Source organism: Thermobia domestica, chromosome 1, assembly GCF_964235325.1.
Source record: "Thermobia domestica chromosome 1, izTheDome1.hap1.1, whole genome shotgun sequence".
Taxonomy (NCBI): domain Eukaryota; kingdom Metazoa; phylum Arthropoda; class Insecta; order Zygentoma; family Lepismatidae; genus Thermobia; species Thermobia domestica.
The window spans coordinates 117535287-117555580 of record NC_137454.1 but is presented as its reverse complement, the minus strand read 5'-3'; the positions used below and the strand labels follow the sequence as shown (position 1 = coordinate 117555580).

Sequence of the window (20294 nt, the reverse complement as noted above, 5' to 3'; positions counted from 1 at the left end):
GTTCCAACATGACCATGTTCTCTTTTTAACAGATGCTGCTCCGTATATAATTAAGGCTGCTAATTCAATAAAATCATCTTATCCAAAAATGATTCATGTAACATGCTTAGCTCATAGTTTACACCAAGTGGCAGAAGAAGCATGGGCATTTTTTCCTAAAATCGATTCCTTGGTTTCGAATGTCAAAAAGATATTTGTGAAGGGTCCATCCCGCAGAAGGACATTAAAATCTGCTGCGCCAAACATTCCTTTACCATCACAACATGTTGTTACGAGATGCGGAACCTGGATCGACGCTTTATTATTGCGATAATTTTGATGTAGTAAAACGTGTTGTTAACTTATTTGAATTCCAAGACGCAAAGGCAATCCAGTATGCCCAGGATATGTTTCCCGACAGTGAAGTAGAGTGTCAATTGGCATATATAAAATCGAATTTCAGTTTCCTGCCTACATCCATCATGCGTCTTCAGGAAAAAGGTGCTTCTCTTGCGGAATCCTTACTTGTAGTTCAAGAAACAAAAGTGGCGTTGGAAAAAGTGTCAGATGATGTTGGCAACAATGTTCTGTGTAAATTGAAACGTGTGCTGGAAAGAAACAACGGATACAATACTTTGTGTGCAATTTCAAGTGTACTGCAAGGTGAAGTGTTATCCTCCAAAGTTGAAGATTAAGCCCTAATGACATAGTTCATTTCAAGTATGCTCCCATAGCTTCTGTTGACGTTAAAAGAAGCTTTTCCAAATATAAGAGTGTGCTAGCGGACAACAGGCGCTCATTCACTCGTGAGAACTTGCGCATGTTCACAGTTATCTACTGTAATGCTGAATAAGGTATGAGCAAAATTTTGTGACGATTACAAAGTTCCTGATTTAGTTTGTTGTGTCACAGCTTACAAAATGTTTGTATGTTGCTTAACTGGATACAGGCCTATATAACTGTAATGCAAAGAAATGCTTAACTATTTACTAAATTGGGCAAAGTTTAGTTTTAATATTATTGCTTTAAAAAAAAATGATCAATGGACCGCAACTAACTGAAACAAAACATTTGAAAATAGTGAGAAATAGTAATTAAAATCCAATAGATATTCAAAAAATGTCAATGTTTAACGAAATAAATGTTTTTTTAAAAAAGTCAAAAGTCAATTTTTGTGAATTTAGGGGCATTTTACAAATCATTTTATAGGACACTTTTTAGAAAATTTTAGGTCAACAAGATCCATGCCCTGGTTATTAATTTAAAAGTTACACGGGTATATCAACTTAAAAAAACTCATCCTGTAGATTTTCGCAGCAGTACATTTGGAATTCATTTTCTAATATGGGTATGCTTATGTTTCAATTGTACAAAAAACGTACCTTTAGTATTATTGAATACTACGTTAAGGAAAGATTACAACATAAAATAAAACAAACAATATAGTAACATGCTCAGGAAAAGCTGCCAGTCACACGTCAAGTGGTAGTACCTGTGCCATGTAATCTAGACGTGTGATGCCAGGTAATCTAGACGTGTGACTGGGAGTGATAGAACTGTTTTAACTCGGTAAGTCCACTCGTTTATATTATCTTGGTGTTTTTATCGCTTATACTCCTATTTTTACCCTCCGTGAACAAGGTTCCAGGCGAAAACCGAAAGTTTGGAAATGTAAGGGATATTCAGAAATCAGAATTTCAAGTAAGTGAAATGACTGCACGCAGCTTATGTATATAAAATATAATATAAAATTATATTATATAAAATAATATCATTATATAAAATAATATCATTATATAAAATTTATACCTTTGCAGTTATGTTTATTTATGTGGTTAATAATGATCTTCGGATTTAATAAATATTAAGTTCTGAAATATAGGAGACCAACTACACAATAAATAAACAGCCAACATCAATTACAAATATTCTGCTAATGACTCACCTGATGCAATCCTAGCTTCTCTTTCTCCAATGCCACAATTCCCAGGGAAGTTGTTACTATCCATCTGAGCCAAGTCTGTGAGAAAGAGTTCGATCGTTGTGTCATCCCAGCCCTCTTCTGGCCATTTTCTCTGAATAAAATAAAATCAAATAATTACTTGTATCGTAAACAACATACAAAAAACTTACAAATAAATTATCTGAAGTAAGTACTGGATAAGAGTATTTGTTAATTATTATTTCATTTATTCCTTATTCTTAGTAATGTTATTCTACAGACATAGTTTTCTAAATATAAACGATTATAACCTATAAACCATTACTTATATGAGAAGGTTAGCGTAACCTTCGCAACAGCTGTCTATTACAAGTACTTTGTAGGTCCAAATTTTATTATATAGGTTAATGTAGCTGCTATCCAACAACTTGGCTTTTAAACTGCTTTAAGATTTTGTAATTAGGGTAATCAAATAATGATTCCGTTCTTCATACTGCTGATTCAACAAAATTTGGGATGGCCCGGGGTATGCCCCACGCATTTCTGGGACATATACTGTATCCTTCCCAAAACTTGATATGGATACATGAAGAACGACGTACCTGTTGGGTAAGGTTAATGTCAAAATCTGACAAAGAACAAATTCATACCCTACAGGCCAAATATATCTGAATAAGGTTACACCCTCTCTAAAACTGTTCACGATTTCGATTTAAAATTATGTTGTAAAAGCATGTCCTCCTTCCCCCCCCCCCTTCCAAACTTGAAAGGGGTCAGAAGTCCAAACCCACAAATTCTGACAGTTTTTTGAATGTTTTAAATTAAGCTGCTTGACATTAATTTGGATGTACTTATATCAATTTCTTTTCGGGAAAATGTCATTACCCTCTTCGTTCCTCTCCGAATTTTGGAAGAAGAAAAGCTCAAGAAATCAGTAACGTATTTTGCTGTTATTGCAAAGGTTTAAATGTTTTTAAATTAATTGTTTGGGAAGAATCACGTATCTCTTTAACATTTTGGATTAGGGGGGTGGTCATGGTCTAACCTTACATCTATTGGTTTAAATTTTATAACATTCTCTTTAAAATGTTTCAAAAGATTTACAGTTTACGGATATCGTTTTCCGGGTTCGCCTAGGATTGGAATCCCTATATGTGATTATTACGTGTTCAGCACTTATTCTTCTGTTACACAAATATCTATTACTACGGAAGATGGTACGTTGCTGTAAACTGAAAAGAGTAGCTTAGCAAACAAGAGTACATGTATTCTTAAATCTTTTCCTCTCTCTACATATAGATAGTGGCAATCTTTAAGGTTAGGTCGATCTAGGGCTTACTTATAAGATTCTAGCGCCAATCACTATAATATTCAGTCCGGCACACATACATCAGGCACGAACTCAGAAATATTCATTAATGGCAGAATCTATCATCACTACCACTAGTCGACTATATATATATATCAGAAGAAGTACATGTATATGTACTCAGAGCCTCTACAACGAAATTGAAACTACTGTTTTCACGACAACATAATCAGACTGTACCATATAACATTTATTAGTTTGATTTCCGACCAATAGTTGTATAAATACAGAAATATAGCTAGATATCAGATGCTTTGAGAATTTATTCATCCTGAGGTGAGAGCAGTAGCTGAGGGAACCGAAGTTCTTTTACTCGCACATAATTATTTTATTATACATATCACAATACAACACTAAACCCTAATCTGGAAATTTACTTTTGACTGGAATATACAACTAGTAAGCTGTATTCACTTTAACGACGTTTGTCTATAAATTATATCGTTCGTCGATACACAATTAGATTTTATATATCTCCATCTTTTAATCAACAACAACTGTGTATTATTTTTCTTTTTTTTCTAACAAGTTACTTCCTAAGCCTAATATCATACATATGTTTACAAACATCAAAAGAAACATAATTACATCGTATTGGATTACATTGTTCATTTACACATATTAATATTTAAAAGGAAAACAATTTAATAGAAATTATAATTTTGAATATTAAAATAATCGAAATATATTTTAGAGAACTATAAATCCATGGCACTTCTGAATATAATATATCTTTGGAATTAAATAAATAATTCTAGAAATTCTTTTTCTCATACTCGAATTAGCTATTATAAAGAGATGAAAATGTCATTATTTATTAAAGTACCAAAACTTCTGTAACGGAAAATTTGGTCCATTACACTTTGACTCTTTATTTCCACAAAACCATTTAATTTTAAAAATATAATCGATATGATACGGATTTTATCCCTCTTAGGTTTCTTATATCTTGATCCTTTATTTGATTTTTGACTTCAATAGACTCCCTCCACTTGAATATGATAGAACCAAAATGAAAATATGGACACTTGGTTTTTATCGCTTATCCTCCAAAGAAGTTGACAAAATTGTGATTGTTTTATTGTGAAAATTGATAACTTGACATATGTTATGTGATTGATCCTCTGACTCCTCACCCTTTCCGCAACCCCAAGTCTTATGATTAATTATAAATTAACTTTTGATCTTTTATGACTTTAGCTTAAGAAAACTGGACGCAATCTTCTTTTGATTTTAGATTCAGAATTTATGTTGCTTATTGTGCACCAATTTCAATCTTTTGTCTCCCCCATTATCTAGTTCAAGGGTCAAATTAGACCACTGTCAATAAAAAAAGCTAGTCTTTAAAGTTATACTTTTTTTTTTTCATGGAAACAAAGAAAACTGACTTGTATGCATAATTTTGTCCTTCTGTCTCTACACGGAAACAATGAACCATACGGAATATTGATATTTATCATGATTTATAGTTACTTTGTGCATGTGTGTGAGAGATCTTTGAAGATTATTAAAGTCAATGTCTTATGCGCAGGTGGAACAGGATAGTGCAGGAAAACGGAAAATTTTGAACGTTAGAGTTGGCAATACAGTAGGTGCCAGCAGTCGTTCAAAACCGATGAGTGTTGTAAACGTGTTTCCATTTAGTAATCATGCAGCATTGGAATGGTGCGTAATGTGCTATTGCTTTGAGATCGTTTTACAAGCAGGGTGATAGTGTGATTGCTCCGCAAAGTATATTTCGACAGCATTACCAGCTAGGACGTCATGGACGTGCTTCATCTGCTCACGCGATTACAGAGTGGTGCGTAATTTTGAAGAAATTTGTTCAGCCTTGAACAAGAAGCCTTCAAATGGCGTTCGAACAGTGCGTAGCCCAGACAACATTGCAGCTGTTCGAAATGAAATGAAATGAAATCTTTGAGTTTTACGTCCCACGGTTATGCCGGTTAGGCTAAAGGAGACGGTGATGATGAAAGATGAGTGAAATGGTGGAATGAAGAAAGTGGGAGGAAATGGGAGAACCCCGAGAAAACCCACAAGCACGGTGTTTGTCCACCACAAAGTTCACTTGGCGGGGGCTGGGATCGAACCCGGGACCCCAAGCACCAGAGTTGAACGCTCTACCACTGAGCCACCGCGCCCCCTGCAGCTGTTCGAGTTTCCATCAAAAGCAACCCTTGCCGCTCCATTCAACAACATGCATCTACGCTAGAGGTTGGGTGAAGAAGCGTACAAGAATACTGCACGAATAAAGTTCCACTTCTATAAGTTACAGATTGTGTAGAAATTACATGCACGAGACCCTGTGTCACGTAGGAAGTTAGTAAACAAGTGTTGGCTAAAATCAACAAGGAAGCCAATTTCCTTAACAACATATGGATGTCAGACGAAGCCCACTTTAACAATAACGGATACATTAACAAATAGATTTTCCGTTACTGGGCACAGGAAAATCCTTGTGAGCTTCATACGCGTCCATTACATTGCGCCAAGGTTACAGTATAATATCATGGTGTAACTGGACCTTAGTTTTTTGTGAAAACGGCATAGCAACAACAGTAACATCTGCTGGGCATGTTGGTATGCTTGAAACAGTTTTTACACCGAGGCTCCACGATCTTAATCTTAACATAAAAAATATGTAGTTTCAGCAAGATGAAGCCACTTTATATGCTGCTCGACAGTCGATGGAAGTCGTTCGTCAATTGTTTGCAAGGCGCGTCATTTCACATGACGGTGACATTTCATCGCCTGCGAGCCCCTTGATCTTAGTGTATGTGATTTCTTCCTATTAAGACATCTTAAAGACTGCACACGCCCTGCAACTATTCAGAATTGAAACAAAATATTGAAGACGAAATCGCTGTCATTCCCCGAGACATGCTACACCGAAAATTCAGTACTTTCCATAACAGGCTATTATAATGTGAACGCCGAAAGGGAGCACATCTTTTTCATGTCATCTTTACGAAGTAAAGAGACAGTTTGTGACATTTTGTAATGAAAACATAAATGGCATACTGTATACATGCACTTTCGTCAATAGATGTTTTTCCTGTGTTTATTCGCGCTAATTACGTTACTTCAAAAGTTCCCGTTTCCCTGCGCCATTCTGTATATAACTTACGCTGATACACATACTCTGAATTGTTATATTTGAATTGCATAACTTCTAAACATTTTTTTGTTGATACGTCTTCTGTGGAAACGTCTTCTGTGTATGAATACTTGACTTCATTTTAGTGTTAGAACGTACAAGAACAACAACAACAGATTAGATTTCTTCAATAATTTAGCAGTTGACAAAAGAACAAATCAATACACTTTTACCGATTTTAAGAAAATTATGGATTAGGAACCAAGCAATATGTTTGAAGCTTGCGGTCTTGGATTCGTTTTATTGTTAATAAAAAATCAAACACAATACACGGATTTAGATATAAACATTTTTTCTTTTCATTTAGAAACTAAATAAAGTCTACTCAGACGTTGCTATTTTTGTTGGCTGACTAATGTAAAATTATGAGAATTGTTAGTCATGCCTTTAGAAAAAAAAACAGAGAGTTTATGTTTACACTATTTTCTGGTGGATGAAGTGTCTAATTGATTATATCTCCACGTCTTTTTGTTTTTACCCATTCAATCCTATTTTTCTTTCTTTTTTTTTTTTCTGACCAAGTTCGGGACTTTCCAATTCATGTACTCCCCAATTGTCTTACGACGTTAAATTAACGCCAAAAAGTTGCATTGTGTCAAGAATCGCAACCTGAATTATGTAACCTAAAAATTTGGCTACAGAAAATCATATATATATATATATATATATATATATATATATATATATATATATATATATATATAGATAGATAGATAGATAGATAGATAGATAGATAGATAGATAGATAGAGAGAGAGAGAGAGAGAGAGAATTTTATGTACTTGTAATTGATGTGATGTTAGAAAGTTTAGTTTAGATATACATTGATCCAGAAGTTTACCAATTATTCTTGCATAGAAGTATTTACATACTACATTTTGCATACATGCAGCATAATATAATATATACTTTACATACTTATTTCTGAAAATAAGTATGTTTATAATTTCTCCAGAAGATTGGCCCATTTCTTAAAATTAGGTTTAATATAATTGTCGTAGTGTTTTAGTGTTTTTAGTGCTTTCCTTTATAATTCTTAATAAATAATTTGTTTAGTTTCTGTCTGAGTGAGAAAATATGTCTCAATCCAACTAGTTGTTGTTTATTTCAGTGTCCAGAAATTAATATTCGATAGTACTTTTTAATTAAATATGTTTTCTTTTATTTTCTTACTTTGCTTGATACATTAAAGGAAAGACGTACTTTGAACAAATAACGGATATTGACTCCGAACGTCCCAATGTTAAAAGAAAGGGAAGAAAAGAATCCGACGGAACAACAAAATCAATTTAGGGAAAATAAAAATAAAAACAGGAAAGATAAACCAGTAGTAAATGAATTAAATGAGAAATGTGAAATGAATCCTGTAAAAGAGAAAGAACCAGGGCTTGTCCGGGAAGTAATAGGACTGATTTTATTCCGCCATGACTGTACTTCGGAGCGTGCGCGCACCGACTGGATCCGGTAGAGGGCGTTCCTAGCTAACGAACGAGCGGCTGGGCAGTTGTCTCCGAGCACACGGAGAGTCAGGACAGGCTTTTTCGCGCGACGTGTTTCTGTGAGTGGTGCAAGCCGAAAATGCAGAGGTACGCGATTAAATTCTGTGTTAAACTCGGTAAATCTGCGACAGAGACGTTTGATATGATCAAGCAGGCTTACCCAGATGATGCTTTAGCAAGAAGTGGTGTGTTTCGGTGGCACAAGGCCTTTTCGGAGGGCCGGGAAGAGGTCGCCGATGAAGACCGTGCTGGAAGACCTTCGACTTCAACAAACATCGACAATGTGACTCGTGTGCGCGAAGTTTTGAACTCAGACCGTCGACTAAGTATTCGTTTAATTGCCCAGATGTTAAATTTACCAAAAACTGTGGTTCATGAAACTGTGACGGAGCATTTGAACATGCGCAAGGTGTGCGCGAAGATTGTCCCAAAAGTGCTCACTGACGATCAGAAATTGCGGCGAGTGAAATTGTGCCAAGAAAATTTGAACATGTGTGAAAGCGACCCCCAATTTTTGAATAACGTAATCACAGGTGACGAATCATGGATCTTTGAGTATGATCCCGAGACAAAGAGGCAATCTTCCGAGTGGCACACGCCGGCGTCTCCTCGCCCAAAAAAAAGGAAGAATGAGCAAATACAAAGTGAAAACGATGCTCATTGTCTTTTTTGACATCAAAGGCATCGTCCACCATAAATTTGTTCCTCCTGGACAAACCGTCAACGCCAAGTTTTACGTGGAAGTGCTCAAGAGACTCAAACGAAGGGTCAATCGGGTCCGACTAGACATCGGAGCCGACTGGAAGCTGCACCACGACAACGCCCCGGCTCACACCGCCTTTCTTGTGAACAGCTACCTGACCAAGGCCGGCATTGCAACGCTTCCGCAGCCGCCCTACAGCCCAGATGCCCCCCCCCCCGGACTTCTTTTTGTTTCCTCGCCTGAAACGCCCAAGCATTTTGAGACGACAGAGGGGAGCTCACACCGCGGCTCTCAAGGCTATTCCGGAGAATGACTTCCGTGACGCCTTCAATGCTTGGAAATCGCGCTGGCAGCGCTGCATCGACGCAGAAGGAGCCTATTTTGAAAGTTTTTAAAGAATTGTAACGATTGGCTCAATATTTTTTTTTTTTTTTTTTTTTTTTTTTTATCGACTCAGTCCTATTACTTTCCGGACAAACCCTGGAATGAAACATGTCAGCTTCAAAACTTAATAAGAATCAAAATCAGGAAGAAGAAGTGGAAGAGAAACAGTAATCATCCAAGTATTGACAGAAGATTTTCAAGCGATTACGCCTGCAAAAAATGAAGTTGGTGAATCAAAGGTGTGAGTGCTAGTTCATTAAAAGTGAAGCACGCAACTTATTTTCAAATTACAGACACACACAGACTTAAATATGCATGGAATTTGAAGAAACGTTCTTACAGAGATAACAGCTGATAATACTCAGAAGATAATATTTCTATATCTATTAAAGACATTTTTTTAAAAATCTGCCAAGTCAACTCTAGTGAGTTACGAATCATCCACTTATAACCAATCATAAAACTGAAATGTTAAAACGAACGAATGGTAGCTCTTCCGATTTTACAAAATACACTGAAAAATGCAGCAGATGCAAAGAGTATAATGTCAAGAAAGAAGAAATGTGTAAGACAAACATGATATGTAAGATACACAAAAACACACACACAATATGTAAGATACACAAAAACATCAAAGTAGAAAGGCATAAATAAATAGACACATTGCAATATAATGAAATGTAATGATTTGAAAGTCATTAATGGTCATAATTTATTATTACAAGTGTGGACAGTGTGTAGATTCAAGAGAAACGGTGTAGCGATCCCAAGGAGCCAAAGAGTTAAATGATTTTGAATGTTGTCGGATAGTAGGATACTGCGACCTTGGTGCAAGCAAAGATAAATTTCCCGACACTTTCAGATTCCATTTTCCATCATCAATTGCGTTATTACACAGTTTAAAAGACTTCAAAAGGAAAGTGTGAGTTTAAGTTCTGGTTGATCAGGCCCAACACAACCCAAATTGAGAGCTACCAAAAGTCGTGTGAAACAAAATCCCAAGTGTGGGGCTATAGACGTGGCAGAACATCTGAAATTGATCCGATTACAGCTGTCAGATAGCTGCATCAACTAAACTATCATGGTCGAGCTGCACAACGTAAACCCTTGCCTACCATTGCCAGTTTAGCTAAGCAGAAACAGTGCGCACGAAATGGTGAAGTACGATGTTAACTTTTGTTCCCAGGTAATTTTTTGTTATGAGACTATACTTTCTCAATTTACACAGGTTTAGAGACAACCTCTTCAAAAATCAGACTTGGACTGCTTAAACCAACGGTCAAAATGGAGAGTTTTCATTATGGTGTGGGCAGTTATTTGGAGCTTTGGACATCCCGAGTTGCTGGTATGTGTTGGTACTTTCAACAGAGCCGAATACATCCCGGCCTCTGCCATACTCAAAAACACCCGAACTTGGAAGACAAAAAAACATCCAAAAACTGCTACGGGTCAGTAAGCTCCAGGACATAAACTCAACTGAACAAGTCTAGACTATTCTAGATCATCCCATCAGACGGCGTCTCCAAAAACTCGCTTCCCGTGGAGAACTTCTCCAATATTTCCGTGAAGAATGGGCAAAAATTCTTCAGGTCAAAATCACAGAACTTATTAATTCCATGTGCCAACAGATTAACACTTTGGTTCAAGCTAAAGGTCGATCAACAAGGTATTAATCTGTGTTCTTTGGTTACCATTTGTTTCTACATCAACTGGGTACAGTTCAATAAACGGAGAAGGTTATAAATAGAGGTGACTATTCACTTATGATATGTCTCTATATCTATTTGTATTCATTGCATCAAACAAAATCAATTCTACTGAGAAACCAAAATGAAAAGTCCATCAGAAAAAGAACCTAGACAGTTTTTACAATACTAAAAGTGATGTGCAGCTTCTATGAATCTTTTGTGACCTAGAAGATTTTGATCTAAACAAGAATTTGAAAGATAATTAAGATTAGTTCATGCCTCAAGCTTTAGACATTTACATAATATTAACAAATTTGAGTTACTAATTTTATGATTTGATGTGAGACAGACTGCTATTTTTAATTTCTAACATTAATTTTAATGTTTTGAAAAAGTTACCATTTAACTTTAATTTTACTAAAAGTAAAGTTCGAAAAAAATTTTATTGATTTCCAGACAATAGAACGTTTTTTTTTTAAAAAAAACACAAGATAAATGTAACTGGACTCAGATTTTTTTTTTTTAAATAATATACAATATGGTTTCATTTCTCTAAACAATATTTTTCATATGATGGGGCGGAAAATGTTTCAATTTTTAATTGCGGATATACTAACTATATATATATATGGATTCGAATGATAAATTTTAATGCTTAATTACGCATTTAATGGAGTCAGATTGTTTTATATTATCAACATCAAATGTCTTGCTGACCAGGATCCAAGTGACGAACAGCGTGATTATATATATATATACATTGCCAAAGTGTGCACAAAGTGAACAGATACGGAACTGCCCATTCACCGTGATAGTGAGTTCATTACGTGATGTGGTAAAAGAGTTGCTCACGCGCTCACCTCTTTTAAATGCATCACTTGACAGAACACAGTTATCCATTTCACGATGGGAGCCCATACTCACAAGTTGATTTTCACTGCAATGATATACATATGGTTTCATTTCTCTATATAAGGTACTTTTCACTAAGTTCAGTTTCCTAGAATCCCATATATAAAAGAAAGTCTACTTCAAGAGAACCATTGTATCTAACGTGAACCAAATCTAAAATGCAGTAGTAATAATTCATAGTGTAAACAGATTCTCACAAACTAATCACTGAAAAATACAGTGCACAAAATTCGTAAGAAGGACTTTTGAACAAACGTACCAAAATGTATGAAGAAAATAACTTTGTTGCTTTTTTACACTATGAATAAATACCCTATATTCTTGATAATAAAAGATATTACAAAAGAAAAAATAAACCTCCGATATAACAAAAACAAATACCGTTATTTTGATAATTATATATAATAAGAATATGATCGATACCTTTAAAGAAGTACAATGTGAGCTCTTTCGCTAAAATGTTCCACCCGAGAGGGGGGGGGGGGGAGAGGAATCTCTCTTCTTCAATCTGATTGAGCGTTTTAACGAAAGAATTAATAGTATTTCTTTAGTAGTAGTAGTATTGTGATTATGTTTTTGCAATTTTCTGGTAAGTAATCCATTACACACCGAGTGATATACAGTTGATTTGTACGAACTGATTGTAAGAATTGAGAATATTTAAATATTTCCTGTGAATAAATCGAACTCTGACTTGCATTGATTTATTTAATACAAAACGGCATAAGTGCCATAACAAAATACGACGGAAGTTTATAAAGTGTCCAGCCAGATAAGCAACGACAATGAAATCTTTAATTTAGCAACTTACGCTTATGCTCTTTAGCTTAAAAGAGATAAATGATTGAGGAAGGTGAATGATTGAGGAAGGTGAATGATTGGTGGCATAATAGAGCAGACGAGAACAAGAACCCCCCTCTCCCCGAAAAAAAAAATCGAAATACGTTGCTGTCCATCACACACTCATACGGCCTGGGATATCGAACCAAGGATTCCTCGCACCAGAGATGAGAGCTCTATAATTGAGCAATCGTACCCTTGTCAAGCAAAAAATAAAGATGATAATAATAATAATAATAATAATAATAATAATAATAAAAACTGATTAAACTGACACTTTCAACTCACATTTTTCTTTCTATTGCAGGTTACAAGCGAGCATTATGCTTACCTAAGGACATAAATTTTACCAGGACAGAGAATGCGTTGTGGTATATTACCTCATCTTAAAAGGAATGGACGCAAAGCATATACAGTTATGACTGACTGATTGACTCTCTCTCTCTCTCTCACTCTCTCACTCACACTCACACACACACAGAGAGAGAGAGAGAGAGAGAGAGAGAGAGAGAGAGAGAGGGGGGGGGAGAGAGAGAGAGAGAGAGAGAGTTTGTGTGTTATTCAAAAGCCTTTTTACGGCACTCTAGTGGAATGGGTTGGACACTTCAAAACATTCGGGAAATAAGGATCAGTTCGGAAAAGCATAAACTGGAGATACACTTAAAAATGTCAACTAGACACAAGACGATGTGATTTGTATAGTTAGAAAAACAAGTTTTAAACGCACAGAACTGTGCTATATTGCCGCTGAACGTACACGAATTGGTTTAGAATGGATACACCATAATGATAATCTTGAATTAGACACGAGAAAGCTGTCAGCAAAATAGGTGTTCAAAATGACTGCCGTCGTCACTTTCTATTAAATATGACTTTTTGTTCCAAATATGCACAAGGCGACTAGTCACGCAGTTTAACTCATCTTGGGATGGTCTGAAATTGCCACACATAGACACATTATATTTTTATATTGCACTGATTGGCTAGAAAAACATAGTCATTCACTGTCGACGTAATAACTTTACTTCGGTTTTTCACTTTTAGTACATTTATTTTACTGAAGATTCCAAATCACCACTATAACGAGCTGTAACCAGTTTTGGATCAGTAGTCACTGTATGATAGAAAGCATGACAGAAGAAAACTTTTTGCTTAAAAATAAAATATTGATACAAAATTTTTAGGTAAGGAGTTGAACCTTATACTCTGCGAGAAGAGCAAATTATCATACTTGTACAGAGGTTGTTCAGCCTATGTTTGGCAGATTTTGTTCCTTCCCCCTCCCGGGCAGAATGGACTCACCCGACCTGGCTCATGGCGTCCTGCAGTGGCTTCCTGAGAACGGAGTTGTTTTTCCGCGCGGACGACAATAACGCACAAAACAGGACCATTGTTGTGAGTGTTGTGTTACATTTGTTTCCAAGTGTGGTTTCCGCTTTGTGACCAATATGCCGCCCAAACTAAGCCGGTTTTGGGAAGGCTATGTTGTGGCTCTTTATGATGCCCACTTTAGTGTTTCTGTCATAAGAAAACAGTACAAGAAAAACTGTTGCAACATCAGTTTAAGTGGAATAAAAAATGTTATTAAAAAGTACAAGAGCAACGAAGCTCTAGTATTTGAATCACCAACGAAGTTGCCTAGGAAGCGGGAATGCATCAAGGCCACCTCCACCATGCAGAGGAAACTTCGCAAAATGGCAATGCAAGAAAATCTGCCAACACAAAGACGTATGGCTAATCGTCTTGACGTGTCTTTGGGGACTGTGAGCCGGACGTTACATCAACTCAAGCTGGAAAAGTCATGAAAGCTCGCGGCCATCTTCTCACGGATGCCCACCAAAAGGAACGAAAGTGTAACGCCCGGAAGCTGTACGAACGGCATTTGACAAAACAAAGGTGGATGTACGGCCGATCTACGAGCTTGAGATTCCAACAATGTACGGAAATGACGCCAATCTGGTGCACATTCACATGGACAAGGCCTCATCACATACCTCATGATCGTCCCTTGCATTCTACAGGGAGATGGAGGAGGTAAGTGGTATACAGGTGATACCTTTCAATGAGGTACCTGTTAAATTTCCAGATGCCAGGACTATTGTGGATTTGGATTGCTGAAGCGGGCTTTGGGAAAACGGCGTGTGACAACTATGGAAGGACTTTGGAAAGCTGCGCAAAGGGAATGGGATAAGATTCCCCTCCCAGTTCTTCAGAGAAGCCTATTACAGTGGAAATTACGCTGTCGGGCTATTGTTAGGAACCAAGGGAAATACATCGAGCACTTACGGACCTGGCGCCATGAATTCTAAACTTTTAGGTAAGTCGAAACTGGCCAAATGTAGACTAAACAACCTCTGTACGGTCAAGATCGTGTCTGATAACACTGGGTACAGTATTCCTTGTTGCTTGTTCGCCACTTACGAAACTCTCAGCTAGATAATGAGAAGAACGTTCCGGTCTGTTCAACTTATTGCTACATGTCCTCACAGGCAATATAAAATACCAATGCATATTATGGAAGTATTTCTCTTGGTTCTTTGCTGACCAACAAAACTAAAAGATACAACAAGACACACAAAGGTAAACTTAATTCTTCCGTGTGGCATATGCCAAATTGTATACCATTTGCCGCCCGCATTCATTCTATTTCCTACCAGTATCTAATTATACAAGTGAAACATGAAGTTAGCTTACCTGTTCTATGAGCTGTCGTACTAAACTTTCTCTGGTCTTTTTGGCAGCAGCTGCTTGCTGTAGATAGGTTGCAGGAATAAGACGTTCAGCCAAGGTGAAGTTGTGACTATTCATTGTATTTAATATTGCTTAAATCGAAGTACACAGCAGTCAATCAATGTACATGCATTATCTGGAAAACAACACAAGAGTAATTTTATCTTCAATGCCAGCTACTACTAACTTTGCATCAGTAAGTTTAATATAATGAATTCGTATAAATATTTACATATTCTAGCTATAATTATTACTTTCTTTTCCAGTATCAAGACTATGTAAGACGTAGCCCATCCGGAAATGAACGCGAACGGTTACAACAGAAACATTAACGATTTAACCACACACTAGATTAACACAGAATATGCTGATGGCAAGTATAATTTAATATTGGTTTCGCATTTTTCCTTGTGTCATTCTCAATCAATAAAGTGAGCGATAAAGGATTATGCTACGGCTATCACTGCCTGTGAATCAACAATACAGAGAGTGAGTCAACTAAAGTACTGCTCAGCTGGTTACCCAAGACGAATTCTTTCTCTGGTACTAAGCGAATCACATATTGCACCCTTCACAAAGATTGAAAGTACTTTGTTACTTGAAATCTTGGTGTCTGTACAGAGAAAGTAAATCGTAAATCAGACATTGAAAATTAATTGACACATTAGCTATTGTTTTACTTTTACCTTATATATATCAGACTGTCTATAAAGTATAGAGCCTTTTGCGCACGAGACAGTGATAGCGTCACAAATATCAGGGTATATGAGTCGAAGCGGGTCAGGTCTAACGTCATTTGACAAAGTTAGTAGATATACAAAATATTTTGGAATTAATATCTATACGTATAATCACTGGACACGGATATATTTTGATACACTTAGGACACTTTTTTACTTATTAAGCAATTAGTAACAAAGTGATTTCTAAAAGGGTCCAAAAAATGTTCAAACACTAATTTCTTTTTTGCAGTGCACGTTCGAGAAAATCGTCCGTAAAAAACACTTTCCAAGAGCAAACCACTTCTTATAGACATTTTTACGCAACATGATTTATGCTGTATTGTAGCACCGTCACTGAAATATTTGTTTATTAAGTAAGAACAGTCAACTGAACAGTTTCTGAAAAAAAAAAGAAAAGAAAAGAAAAAGAAAAAGAAAAAAAAAAGAAAGATCCTCTAGGTTCGCGATTCATACGTCGTTGTCTTCAGGATGAACTGAGAATTTGAACAATACAATACAGATGTGTCACGGGCAGCAGAGTAAGCAGAGTTTTATCAAGGGAAACTTTTAAACTCCCAAGTTCATATTTAATCATACAAATATATGTACCTCACGGCTCACGGACACCCAAATTTCTTATTGCACTGTTGCAGTAATCTAAGGCCCAAGTAGAGATATCTATATACATAAATTCAATATTTTTTATTTGTATGTCTGACATCGTCGATACGATTTTTGCTTTTCGGTCGTCTTGAATGTTTCATTTTACTTCTACTAACTGGTGCACTTGTAGTAGTCAGGTGACTGTGTAGTGTGCATCCTGATAGAAGTCTCCGAACAAAATTGAGAATGTTCCAGGAAGGTCAAAAGGGAAAATTTATTCTAGTGCTTTAAGCTTTATACACGCTGGAATTTTTTAACAGTTCCTCTTGAACTTGTTCTCTGGTTTATTACTTCTAACTGTATGTGATTATTTTATTTACGAAGTACGTTTCGTCTAGGTCAAGGTAGAATTTGTGCTAAAGTACAATCTGTAGTACTGTAATGAGTACTTTAACGCATTGTTGTATCTTACCTGAACTCAATATTAATTTTTTTCAAGTGAAAATATAACCTTAGAATCGAATGTATAATCAGGAATCACTCCTTTATTCAAACTATCGTATAAAGGAATAATTCCAAACAGTGAACATATCAGGCAGTAATCCTGGGGGAAATTTTGTCCCTGGTGCAGAGAAATTTCCCGAGGTATTTATCAGTTCGGGTTTAACCTGGATTACCAGCATTTTTGAGGTACTAGTTTCTTCCCCAGTTTATTTCGAGTCCCCCTCAGGGGGGAAAACTTCTGAAATCATCAATCATTCACCTCTTCTGATGTAGAATTTGAACACAAAAATTCTAAATTATTCTTTGAGAAACATCAGCACTCCCTTTTTTGCACTTTAAATAACCATGCACTTGATAGTGAGTTTGCTGAAAACGATGTACATTTATTAATGGAACTTTTCATTAATCTCTCCAATCAATCACATCGAAAGAGTCCTTCCTTCATACACTTCCGTTTCAACTTTTATTTTTTGACGACAGCCAAAGCGCTAAAATACTGATTTCGTTTGGTTAACTATTTCTTGGTGTTCGTAATACTTAAATTACGAGAAAATACATTAAAAATTTCGTGTTACTTGCGCTTAAATCAACGACGTAATTTTTGATTTCTAAACAACATATAATTACTATTTAGGAGTGGAAACTTCGTTAATTTGTAGAACTCTTTTGGGAAATATACTGTATAATAGATATCATTACTGATTACAAAGGAAGATTACAACTCATTTGCCCATTAAGTTTAGAATATTCGTGACAGTTAAAACATATGTTAAGTTACTCTTTTTTAATGGATATTTCTCTTACTTAGTAGAAGTACGCATCTTATTTAATTAATTAATAGATTAATGTATTTCTCGTAGACACAATATAGTAATATATTTGGGTTAGACACAATTAAATTTATTATTTCTTCGTTTTATCAAGACTAACCCAGCAACTGAAATTTAATCTGAATAGTTTAGTTTATTATGCAGGAAGCAACGTGCATCATATGAGGTGTACAGATGCCTGAAATATTTATGATGTCTTTATATTATTTGTATTCTGTGTTTATGTGCACAGCTTTTCTTACTCCACTATAGAATTTATAAAAAACAATAAAAACGAAAAAATATAAACGCGCTCTGAAAATACGATGCTTTTAAATTCATTAGTAATATTCTGTTTTTAAATAATTGGCAGCTTGTTTGGGGTCTTCACTCGATAACATGCCTTACACATTAAAACAAACAGCAGATGGCTGCTATTCGCCATACAATTAGAAAACAAATGACTATTGTGTTAGTAGTTGGCAACGCGCTAGTAACTGCAATCACACAGATAGTGGCGCCAATTGTACCTCTACTGGTTAGTTCGGTAACTCTATTCTCCGAACATACGTCCTGGCTAGACTTTTTACAACAGATAAATAGCACGATACCCTATACTTTCTTTTCTCTATACTTTTACAAACAACAATCAATTTCAAGAACTTTGAGTCACGTAAATATTGGTTACTAATATTTTAAGAAGGCAGGCTTTTAGAGAAGTCAATATTAATTTCTTTCTTTGGAATATTATAAAGTATAACTACTCTTCCCGCCAAGGGTGGTATAGATACGAAATTTACCTTAAAAAAAAAAAAAAAAAAAATCCACGAAATATTCCGAGGCAAATGAAGCCAGGGGTAATAATAAAAGATATGTTGGAATAGAAACGGGAGGAGAAGCCCGAGAAAACCAACGCACACAGTATTTGTTCATCACAAAACTCACTTGGCGCGAGTCTAACCGGGGTCTCGTACCAGAGGTAAGCCAACTAGCACTGAAGGACTCAAAATAGTTTATTAGTCCTAATTTAAAAATATATAACTCTAACTAACTCTATGGCCTATGGAACCCGGAGGTTCAATGCCGCGTTCACAAAAGCTCTCCACTGACTTCTATCCTTAGCTAATTGCATCCAGTTTCTACTTTGTATTCCTATCTCTGCGAGATCCATCTTAATATTGTCCTCCCATCTGCACCTAGGTCTTCCTAATGGTCGTTTTCCGATTGGTCTTCCAGTCAAGACTTTGAAAGCGTTTCTACTTTCTTCCATTCTAGCTACATGACCCGCCCACCTAAGCCTCCTAGACTTGACGACCCTAACTATGTTGGGTAAACCGTATAAACTATGTAGTTCCTCGTTATGAAGCTTCCGCCATTCCCCATTCTCGTTCCTCTTGGGTCCGAATATTCTTCTCAGGATCCTGTTCTCAAATACTTTCAGTCTATGTTCTTCCCTCAGAGTAAGCGACCATGTTTCACAACCATACAGAACAACAGGCATGATTATCGTTTTATATATTTTAAGCTTCAAATTCCTCGACAGAATTCGCGACGACAAGAGATTTTGAACCGAATAGTAACACGAGTTCCCTGCTTTTAGTCGACATTTAATTTCTTCGTGAATATGATTTTCGTCTGTTAAAATTGATCCTAAATATTTGAAAGTATCCACTTTATCAAAAGCATTATTTAATATTTTAACGCCTCCACAATTTGCCGTATTACGGTCCCGACGCACTTCCATGTATTTAGTTTTCTCTGCATTTACTTCTAAACCCATGTCCCTGCAAGCGTTTAATAATATCTCTGCATTTATTTCTACTGTTCTCCTATCATCCCCTATTAAATTTACATCATCAGCATATGCCATAACCTGGTGAATGCCGTTCAACTCTAGGCCCTGGTTGCTATCTTTGATTTTCCTTATGGCGTATTCCAGCACAAAGTTAAATAATAATGGCGACAACGCATCTCCTTGTTTCAGGCCATTTTCGACGTGGAAGCTCGTGGACAAAAATTTTCCTACCCGGACTTTACTTTGGGATTCACTTAAACATATCTTAATTAATCTAATTAGCTTTCTCGGTATTCCAAGTTCTCTAAGAACGTTGTATAATGTTTCTCTCCTAACCGAGTCGTAAGCCTTTCTAAAATCAATAAATAGTTGATGTACCGGGGTATTGTATTCCCACTTCTTTTCGAGTATTTGGCGAATGGTAAATATTTGGTCGATAGTTGATCGATTTCGTCTAAATCCGCACTGATAATCTCCAATAATTTCATCTGCGTATGGGGTCAATCTTGCTAACAGAATATTTGAAAGGATTTTATAGGATGTTGACAGAAGAGAAATGCCTCGATAATTATTACAGTCAGTTTTGTCGCCTTTCTTGTGAATTGGAACAATAATTGATTCTTTCCACTCTTGTGGCAATTCTTCCTTGTTCCAGATAA

General features: G+C 36.1%; 1 protein-coding gene across 2 annotated transcripts in view; it reads right to left on the bottom strand.

Moving 5' to 3' along the window:
* SecS (Sec synthetase) overlaps positions 1–20294 on the bottom strand; it is a 48603-nt gene that overhangs the window by 17891 nt on the left and 10418 nt on the right. For both annotated transcript variants that reach the window (XM_081762320.1, XM_081762330.1), the window contains exons 2-3: positions 15167–15338; positions 1925–2054 (exon numbers count right to left, since the gene is read on the bottom strand). In XM_081762320.1, the coding sequence (XP_081618446.1) occupies positions 1925–2054; positions 15167–15280 (244 nt within the window). In that variant the 5' untranslated portion in view covers positions 15281–15338. The remainder of the gene's footprint in view (positions 1–1924; positions 2055–15166; positions 15339–20294) is intronic.